A 10,584-nucleotide genomic window follows, 5' to 3' on the forward strand; every position below is an offset into this window, starting at 1 on the left:
CCGTTCGGAGGTTGGAACGCGCGTGATGACATTTTTGGAGCATCACTTGGCTTGCTCGGTAGTGGAATCAGCTTGTTCAAGATAAGTAACTCTTTTAAAATTAGTGTTGATGGTATAAAACCCCGAATTATGTGCTATGTGATTGGTGTTGAGATGACGCACATGCTAGGTGACGGGCGTGTGGGCGTGCACCCTGTGAATTATGACTCTGTTGTTTCCCTAGCACTGTTTAGTGGCCCTAGTTTGTTGATATCTGTGTTTTCACCATGTGATTAATTAATTGAGCTATCAATCATACTAGATATCATGTTTAGGCTTTATGCTGATATTGTTAGAACCCATAGTGGTTGTTTCTTGCTGTCACCTCACTGATTTCATTGATATTTCGTACTCAGTCATATTCATGCATTCATATTATATCTCAGTCTCAGTTGTTATTTATTGATACATCATATCATTATTGTTGGCTAGTTTCATGACATTGAGGGCCCAAGAGATTGGAGAGATTGATGACTGAGTAAGGCTGAGGGCCTGATTGTGAGGATATTTATGGGATCGGGATGCACGTCGCAGCATGTTCTATTGATTTATGCCTGAGTGAGGTCGAGGACCTGATTGTGAGGATATTAATAGGATCGGGCTGCACGTCGCAGCATATTTTATTGATTTATGCCTGAGTGAGGCCGATGGCCTGATTATGAGGATATTTATTGGATCATGTTGAACGCCGCAACATGTTTTATTGATTTATGCCTGAGTGAGGCCAAGGGTCTAATTGTTATGCAATGATTGGCTTATTATAGCGCTTGGGCTGAAGGAACCCCTCCGGAGTCTGCACACCCCAAGTGAGCGCAGGTACCTACTAAGTGCGACTGCTGAGTGCCGAGTGATTGGGAGGACAGAGTGGCTGTAAAGACTGTGTGACTAGGAGGACTTAGTGGTTGTGAAGACTAAGTGACTGGGAGTACTGAGTGAATTGATACTCTGAGAGTACACATATGGTTTTGCTACTGAGTCGGATCGCATTTGACATGCACATGATATACATGCATAGAGATGCATTTTTCCTCATGATGTACGGTATCACGTCATTCATGAATTTTTTATACACATTGATATGTGGGCATAGAGAGGTATTTCACATGCTATCTGGAAGAAATGAAATATCATATTTATTGTTAAAAGGATTTTTGGAAAAGCTCACAGTTTTCAAACCTACTCGTATTTTTGACGATTCCAGTAAAAGAGTTGAGTTTTTACTGATATACTTGAAAGGCGGAACTATTTTTCGCAAAAAGTATGAAAAAGCCAAGCATTTTATCTCTTAACTATTTCCTTATTTACATGTTGTACATTGTTATAAACTGCAATTGGATATTGGTATTAGACCCGACCTATATTCCAACTCGTCATTGCTTTCAACCTAAGTTTAAGGTTTGTTGCTTATTGAGTACATGGGGTCGGTTGTACTCATACTATACTTCATGCACATTGCATGCAGATTCTGAATGCCGATGTTGCTATGTTCGAGAGGAGCTGAATTAGAAGATGTACTTGCGTCCTTGTTGTAGCTGCTTCTTGTTCATGATAGCCTTAGAATTATAAAACTCTGTTTAAGTATTTTTCAAACAGATGATGTATTTACTTCATATCAGTTTTGTAAACTCTATTCTTAGAAGCTCATGATTTGTACTACCAGTCCTTGGGAATGTATAAGATTTAGATAATTTCTTTGATTAATTTTCCTGTTAAATATCATTGAAATTGGATAGATATTAGTTGGCTTACCTAGCGGGTTAGGTTAGGTGCCATCACGACTAGTGGATTTTGGGTCGTGATAGAATAATATCAGAGCTCTAGGTTCATAGGTTCTACAAGTCATGAGCAAGTGTCTAGTAGAATCTTGCGGATCGGTATGATGATGTCCATACCTATCTTCGAGAGGCTACAAGGCATTTAGGATATACTTCCCACCTTTCTTTCCTTATCGTGCGACATTGATTCAGCTTGAAGCATAATCCTATGAATTCCTTCGATGCATTTGTATGCGCACTTGAGCGTTTGGTATCAGCTGTGCATCGACGACTTGTGATTTCCTGGATGAGGTGCAAGATGTGATTTTTGTGTGTTGATCATGGGCCAGTCTGGAGGACTTGAGGCCGGGTTTTGACTGTAGCTTAAGCTCAGAGATGTTGATTGTGTGAGCACGTGCATTGCATTTATATGTCCGGTAGTGTCCCTATTAGTGCGATTTATGGCTGGATAACTACGTGATAGGTATGATGTGGCTGCGAGATGTGTTCATATGGGTTGAATTTGACGAAAAGAGTTTGATTGAGATGAAAATTGGGTGCTTGATTTCTGCCTTGATGTGACGTATAGTATCGAGTTATGAGCATATTGGAGGATCTTTCATATTGTTTAATTGTGGAACGAATTAGATTCTCATGTCTTATTGACGAGTTCAGAATCAGGAAGATTAAGTAATTGCATAGTATTTGTGACTATGGAAGGGTATGGAAAGATGTCGGTTTGAGGCTAAGTAGGTGGGTTATCTCCTACGAGGTGTCCTGAGGTTGTGCGATCCCTATGTTTTTTTGTAGCGAGTTCTCTTTTACCAGTGAATTATACGTGTTGCAATTTAGGTTTGGATCATTATGAGAGTTGGCTTGACTGTTACAAGGGTGAATGCAAGAATTGTAGATGATCTGAGATATTAGATAGTTTGTGTTACATACGCTTATGAAGGATTTAGTTGAATTTCAGTACGGGACTTTGGAAAAAACAGAGTAAGGGTACTATAAGTTATCAGATTCTTTATTCCTTAGCTTTGTGCCAAGTGGGGAAGTCTATTATCGACGGGTTAATTGCACAGTTATATGTTGTATTGGGTTCATTTTGAGGTATACTGGTGAATCAGTATGGTTTACAGAGGTTGAGGTCGAGGATGACTCGAGTAAGGGAATTTTTGAATACGGGTTGTATTACACTCTATGGGTATATGGAAATCCTGAAATGATTGAGTAGTTATTCGTAAAGGATGTAGTGTTCATGGAGTAGAAATTTGCTTGGTTGCTTAGAGGTGTGAATTACTTCTTAGAGTGTTGGGGTGCATATGGGGAACGGGCCGCTTGATTTGCTTAGTTATTTTGATTGAGATTTGAGTAGAGTGGAAGGCACTCGAGAATGGTTCCAATGGATTCAAGATTTAAACGTTGAAATTGAGAATTTTGTGGATTTGTATATGGCTAGAATATGAGATTTAAGTTGGATGATGTTGAGGATTGTGGCATTTCTATACCATTATGGATTCTATATTTCAGTAACAAGAAGGTGAAAGGGAAAATTTTAGGTTCACATAAGGTCTCTTCAGAGTGGGTGTCTCGATTGTGGTGCTTTAGGTACTTAAGAGGGAATTCAGCGGCTTATGGGCCTTAGGGCGGTGTGGTTTTATGCTAGGGTCTTGTGTGGTGAGATTTGGTTGCGGATTGTGGTATTATGGTAAGGAGAAGTAACAATTTGAAGGAAATCCAGAAGGAACTCGGAGAATTAGGATAGTGTGGTAACGGGTTGGATTAGCATGGTAACAGATGTGATTGGCTCTTTCAGTTCTTATGAGGTAGTGAGTTCCTGCAGGTGTTTTGTGGTGATACTCTTGGGTTTTGAAAACCTCCACGGCTCAGTTGAGTTAGAGCGATTCAGTTCTGTCGGCTTGGTTATGTGCAAATGGGCTTCAAAGAGTTCTGATTAGTTTCTACCAAGGGTCGAGGTTTATATTTCCTATTGATGTGCGGGACATGATGCATACGGTGATTTTCTCCTAGGTGGGATCAAATGAAAAGCTCTTGGCTGATTGAGTGAGTAGCTGCTTGTGACTCGGACTAGATTATGAAGTTCTCGTATTTTTCATATAATGGCATGGTATGTGCAGTGTGTTGTGTGGGATTGAGATTGGCATGTGCAAAGTTACCGTACAGTTTTAAAAGGAATGTCATGAATCCTTAAGCAGCATGGACAATTTCAGGGGACTAGATAAATGATATTACTATTAGATATGGCTTGATGATAGTGTAAATTTCAGAAGGGGCACTGTGTTTTGATTTATGGATACTTTATTGGTATTGCGGCACTCACTTGGTTGATCGATTGCTGATATTTAGATTTTTCTATGTGGCACGGAAGAATTAGATAAGCATTCCTCGTGGGATGATCGTGTATGAGAGTTGTGTTAGACATTCGAGCGGTGTAGTTGGGATCAGATAAGGTGATTCATGTGTTTTATGAATTTGGAGAATGAGAGTTCTCAGAAACAGATTGTTTCGTGGTTGTGGACTGTGAAGATGTAGCCAAAGCTAAACAAATGATAGTATGCTTTATGGTTCAGTCATTGTGAACTTTCGGAGTGTTATGTATCTATTTTTGGGTGACCAGAGTTGGTTTAGGGTCCATTGGTAAGTCCAATGAGGATATGTTTTCTACGCCGAGTCGGATTGGTTGGCTCCATACTGCTATTGTTGAGGGATGTGCCATTCAGTTATTGTTGAGCTTATCTTTGTTCTGAAATGATCTGTGAGTTACTCTTCTATGCTACGAGGAGTTGTGATCCGTTGGTTATATGCACACACTGTGCGGTTTTATTCGGGCTTTATAGTGAAATTTGAGCGAGATGGGTATTTGGCTGTTGAATGATTGATTGTGCATTGATTATATTCATTCCGGACTACGGTATTGAGTTATTTGCTTTGGTGGGTATGGTCGTGCACTTTTCGTACTAGACGTCAAATTGTGTGTGGTTGTTGATTTTGAGCATTGTGACTTGAGGTATTTCATGTGGACCAGTGTTTGGATAGGGTCGCGCATTGCAATGAAGTTATGTTGGGATATGATCCTTTGTGTTAGATTCGTGTGTTTTGGTTCTACGGTGTGTGATGGGTTCTTAGCATTGTGTTGGGGTGGTACTTGTTGAGCTTGCGGGGCGGTTCTCTTATTAGAGGCATTTTCTATGTTTGAGTACGTTTCAATTGTTGCGTATTGGTGCAAAGATTGCACGGTTTGTGGCTCCGGGTAGTATTGGTGATGCATGCCAGTAGAGTAGCTTTATTTGATAAGATGAGGTCGTCGGACCTAGAATGGGTGCTTGGGTGCTATCGGATTTGATTGTGTTATATTTGTAAGGATAGTATCGCTGATCGGCTTAGAAATTGGCTATAATTCTTGTCGAAGGAGGGGGAGCTCCATGACTTGTTGATCTTATAAATGGTTGAGTTTCTGCGTGTTTATTTTATCATTTGCAGTACACAAAGGTTTTTCTTCTTTGGGTTTTTTGGTAATTTACAATCTTTGGCTAAGTGTCCTAGCTTTCCACAATTATAGCAAGTACATTCTGTTAGTTTTTTCTTTTTCCTATATGGTTTTTTATGTTTATAATTTTTTACATAATATCTTCTTCTTGGTTTCCTATATTTATACTTTGAATATTTTGATTTAAATTTCTTTTTCTTTCCTTCTTTTTTGTAATATTTATCTGTGCAGCCAAATTGGGGTGCTATTCTACTTTTGCAACATGCCAAATTTTTTACTAATATTTTTTCCATTTTCATGTTTTCTTTATATTTTTCACATAATTCTATAAACCAGTTTTGTAGAAATTTTATCCTTACTCCTAATGTATCTGCTAGTCCTGCTTCGTTCCAACTTTTTATTATTTTTGAGCTAAAGGGTTCTGGTAATTTTGTAAAATATAATTTTCTTATCTCTTTACTTTCATCTGGACTATATGTTCCTTTATAATAATAGTCTCTAAATGCACAAGTATATTCATCTTTGATATTCTTCTATATTTTTTTCTAATATTATTTTTGACATATTTATATGTTTTAGAATTTCTAACCAGTACTTAAAATATTTGTAACTATCAATTTTTGATTTGTTCATATTAATACTGAGATGTATACCTGTTGATACATATATCCATGGTTTCTATATTTCTCAGTGTTATTTCTTTTCTGTGTTGATAACTTTCAAGTTTATCTTCATAAAATTCAATTTCATTTTCTATAGTTAGTAAAGCTTTATTACGTAATTTATTATATCTAATAATATCTTTGCAGGTTTTAATATTGTATTTAACACAATCTATTTTTCTATTTATGTTACTGAGGTTTTTAAGAAGTTTCCATTTCTGGGTATTAACCCTTACCTTCTCTCTCTAATATTCTCTCTTATCTTCTCTCTTGTAAGAAATATCTGAGTTAATTACAAGTATCTAAAACAGCTATGGAGCATTCAAACGAGTTACAAAACCAGGTAAGTTTATTTATAATCATGTTTAACTAAACTCTTATATTCCTTATAATCTCTTAAAAATCATAATTGTTTATCATGTTATAGTACTGTTATAAAGAACATCTTGAGAAAGTTTGCCTGTCTAATAATGCTGAGAGTAGTTAAGCCAGCATTATTAGACAGGCAAACTTTCTCAAGATGTTCTTTATAACAGTACTATAACATGATAAACAATTATGATTTTTAAGAGATTATAAGGAATATAAGAGTTTAGTTAAACATGATTATAAATAAACTTACCTGGTTTTGTAACTCGTTTGAATGCTCCATAGCTGTTTTAGATACTTGTAATTAACTCAGATATTTCTTACAAGAGAGAAGATAAGAGAGAATATTAGAGAGAGAAGGTAAGGGTGAGGATGTCTGAGGATGTCCTCCTTCCTCAGATTTACATTCTATATAAAGAAAATTAAAACGACTCTTACTGTTTACAAATGACTCCTACTATTCATGAACGACCTTTACTGTTCATGATTATGACATATACTATTTACTTTATGACTCTTACTATTCATGAATTGGTGTTAGGGTGACACACATGCTAGGTGACGGGCGTGTGGGCGTTCACCCTGTGAATTGTGACTTAGTTGTTTCCCTGGCACTGTTTTGTGGCCCTAGTTTCTTGATATTTGTGCTTTCGCCATGTGATTAATTAATTGAGCTATAAATCATGCTAGATTTCATGTTTAGGTTTTATACTGATATTGTTAGGACTCATAGTGGTCGTTTCTTGTTGTCACCTCATTGATTTCATTGATATTTCATACTTAGTCGTATTCATGTATTCATATTATAACTTAGTCTCAGTTGTTATTTATTGATACATCATATCATTGTTGTCGGGCTGGTTTCATGACATTGAGGGCCCGAGAGACTAAAGAGATTGATGACTGAGTGAAGTCGAGGGCCTAATGGTGAGGATATTTATGGGATCGGGCTGCACGCCACAACATTCTCTATTGATTTATGCCTGAGTGAGGTCGAGGGTCTAATTGTAAGGATATTTATGGGATTGGGCTGCACGTCGCAGCATGTATTATTGATTTATGTCTCAGTGAAGCCGAGGGCCTGATTGTGAGGATATTTATGGGATCGGGCTGCACGCCGCAACATATTTTATTGATTTATGCCCGAGTGAGGTCGAGGGCCTGATTGTTATTCCATGATTGGCTTGTTATAGTGCTTGAGTTGAAGGAGCCCCTCCGGAGTCTGCACACCCCCGTAAGTGCAGGTAGCTACTGAGTACGAGTGCCGAGTGTCAAGTGATTGGGAGGACTAAGTGACTGTGAGGACTGAGTGACTGGGAGAACTGAGTGGCTGTAAGGGATGAGTGACTGGGAGGACTGAGTGAATTGATATTCTTAGAGTATGCATATGGTTTTGCTACTAAGTCGTATCGCATTTGACATGCACACGACATACAGGCATAGAGATGCATTTTTTCACATGTTGTACGATATCCCGTCATTCATGATTGTTTTACACACATTGATATGTGGGCATAGAGAGGTATTTCACATATGCTATCTGGAAGAAATGAAACATCATATTTACAGTTGAAAGGGTTTTGGTAAAACTCACAGTTTTCAAACTTACTTGTATTTTCGATGGTTTAAGTAAAAGAGTTGAGTTTTCACTGATATACTTGAAATGCGGAACTATTTTTCGGAAAAACTATGAGAAAGCCAAGCATTTTATCTCTGAATTACTTCCTTTTTATATGTTGTACATTATTATGAACTGCTATTGGATATTGGTGTTGGACCCGATCTATGTTCCAGCTCGTCACTGCTTTCAACCTACATTTAAGGTTTGTTACATATTGAGTACATGGGGTCGGTTGTACTCATACTATACTTCCTGCACATTGCGTGAAGATTCCGGATGTCGATGTTGCTGTGTTCGAAGGGAGCTAAATTAGAAGATGTATTTGCATCCCTATTGTAGCTGCCTTTTGTTTATGGTAGCCTTAGAATTATAAAACTCTGTTTAAGTATTTTTCAAACAGATGATGTATTTACTTCATATCAGCTTTGTAAACTCTATTTTTAGAAGCTCATGATTTGTGTTACCAGTCCTTGGGAATGTATAAGATTTAGGTAATTTCTTTGATTAATTATCCTGTTAAATATCAATGAAACTAGATAGATATTAATTGGCTTACCTAGCGGGTTGGGTTAGGTGTCATCACGACTAGTGAATTTTGGGTCGTCACATAATGGTATCAGAGCCCTAGGTTCATAGATTCTACAAGTCATGAGCAAATGTCTAGTAGAGTCTTGCGGATCGGTATGATGATGTCCATACCTATCTTCGAGAGGCTACAAGGCATTTAGGATATACTTTCCATCTTTTTTTCCTTATCGTGCGACATTGATTCAGCTTGAAGCGTAATCCTTTGAATTCCTTCCACGCATTCCCATGCGTACTTGAGCGCTTGGTATCAGTTGTGCATCGACGACTTGTGATTTTCTTGATATGGTGCGAGATGTGATTTCTATGTGTTAATGATGGGCTAGTCTGGAGGACTTGAGACCAGGTTTTGACTGTAGCTTGAGCTCAGAGATGTTGATTGTGTGAGCACGTGCATTGCATTTATATGCCCGGTAGTGTCCCTATTAGTGGGATTTGTGGCTGGATGCCTACGTGATGAGTATGATGTGGCTGCGAGATATGTTCATATGGGTTAAATTTGATGAAAAGAGTTTGATTGAGATGAAAATTGGGTGCTTGATTTCTGCGTTGATGTGACGTATAGTATCGAGTTACGAGCATATTGGAGGATCTTTCATGGCTATAGGATGTTAAATTAGAAAAGGACATTATATAAACATAAAATAAAAAATACATTAACTTGGTCTAACCAATATACAAAGATTAGTGCTTTAATCAGCCTCTTTGAAGTTTACAATCAAGAAGTGAGCAAGAATAAGTACATATATAGCTATTTCTTTCAATCAAAAATTGATAAAGATATGTATTTTATTCTACACTGAGACAATTATTCAAGTAAACTTTCCTCAAAATATATGTGTCTTTTGTTTGCGGCTTAGATAAAAATAGCTCTGTGTTTCTCAATTTTCTTCTTTAGTCCATCTTTATCTGCTCCCACAACTTTGTCAACAACCTCCCCCTTCTTTATCAGTACAAATGTTGGCATTGTTTGAACCCCATATTCCTCAGCTACTTTCTGTTTTCAGTTTATTTCAGATATTAGTATCCATTTATGTAGCAAAAGAGTAGGGGAAAAAAGAAAAGGATTGTAAAGGTAAGAACATATATAAGATCTTACATCCAATTCATCAACATCAATCTTGACAAACTCAACATCTGTATATTTAGCAGCTAAGTCATTCATAACTGGTTCCATGTTTTTGCAAGGACCACACCATGTAGCTGTAAAGTCAATAACAACCTAATAGCACCAAATACAAAATGAGTTTAACTTTTATACACTAGCCGTGCAAGCATAATTTTTATAGTATCGAGTCATTTAAAAAATAATTAGAGGTTAAAGTCAAAAACAAAAATGAGACTAGTAATCTTGAAAATAATACAGATTACATGCTACAACAGATTAAAGTACGTAAAACTTTTAATATATATAAGTTAAATCCATGCTTATGCGATGTTTCTAAAATGGTTACCAGTTTGTTTGTATCTTTCAAAGAATCAAAATGGAGCTTCCATTTTGTTGAAGAGTGGAAAGCAATGACTTGGGACCTCTTGACTTGTGGTATTGTGGTTGACATATAGTTAGCTTCAGGCCAAGTTGTTGGAATAGTTGTTGAGTAATTAGCACCCATTTTCTTTCTGGATTGAAATTTTTGCTCTTGAAATTTTGGTTTCTGAAAGGTCTTCTTTGACTTTGATGTTGGAGCTTAGAGTTTTGCAGGGACCCTTTTTATAATGGTTTCTGATTTAAACTTTTCTCTTTTCAAATGTAAAACCATCTCAAAATTAGTAGAGAATATGTTCCTTGGTTATGTCGACCGTAGCATTATACAAAGAAAAATTTGATGCTATATTGCTTTTGTTATTGGTATTCGTGCTTAACTCCAATGTTTCTAATAATGCAGGACCATTACCATTCTATGCTAGTGAGTTTAACTTCTATACGTTAACAATATAAATAAATATTTTATTTTCACGTCACCTTAAAGATAATTATAGGATACTGTCCATTATAAGCGTAATTAGTAACACGGAAAATATGGCAAACAATCTACTAGTACAAAT

At 36.9% G+C, this 10,584-nt stretch overlaps 1 protein-coding gene across 1 annotated transcript; it reads right to left on the reverse strand.

The window, feature by feature from the left end:
* Positions 1–9,172: 9,172 nt before the first annotated feature.
* On the reverse strand, positions 9,173–10,233 carry LOC104211030 (thioredoxin H4-like). Its single transcript, XM_009760024.2, has 3 exons — positions 9,993–10,233; positions 9,638–9,760; positions 9,173–9,535 (listed from the first exon to the last, which is right to left on the reverse strand). The coding sequence occupies exons 1-3, from the start codon at positions 10,149–10,151 to the stop codon at positions 9,395–9,397; spliced, it is 423 nt and encodes a 140-aa protein (XP_009758326.1). The 5' UTR covers positions 10,152–10,233; the 3' UTR covers positions 9,173–9,394.
* Positions 10,234–10,584: the final 351 nt, after the last annotated feature.

Source organism: Nicotiana sylvestris, chromosome 10 (assembly GCF_000393655.2).
Source record: "Nicotiana sylvestris chromosome 10, ASM39365v2, whole genome shotgun sequence".
In the NCBI taxonomy this organism is placed as follows: Eukaryota; Viridiplantae; Streptophyta; class Magnoliopsida; order Solanales; family Solanaceae; genus Nicotiana; species Nicotiana sylvestris.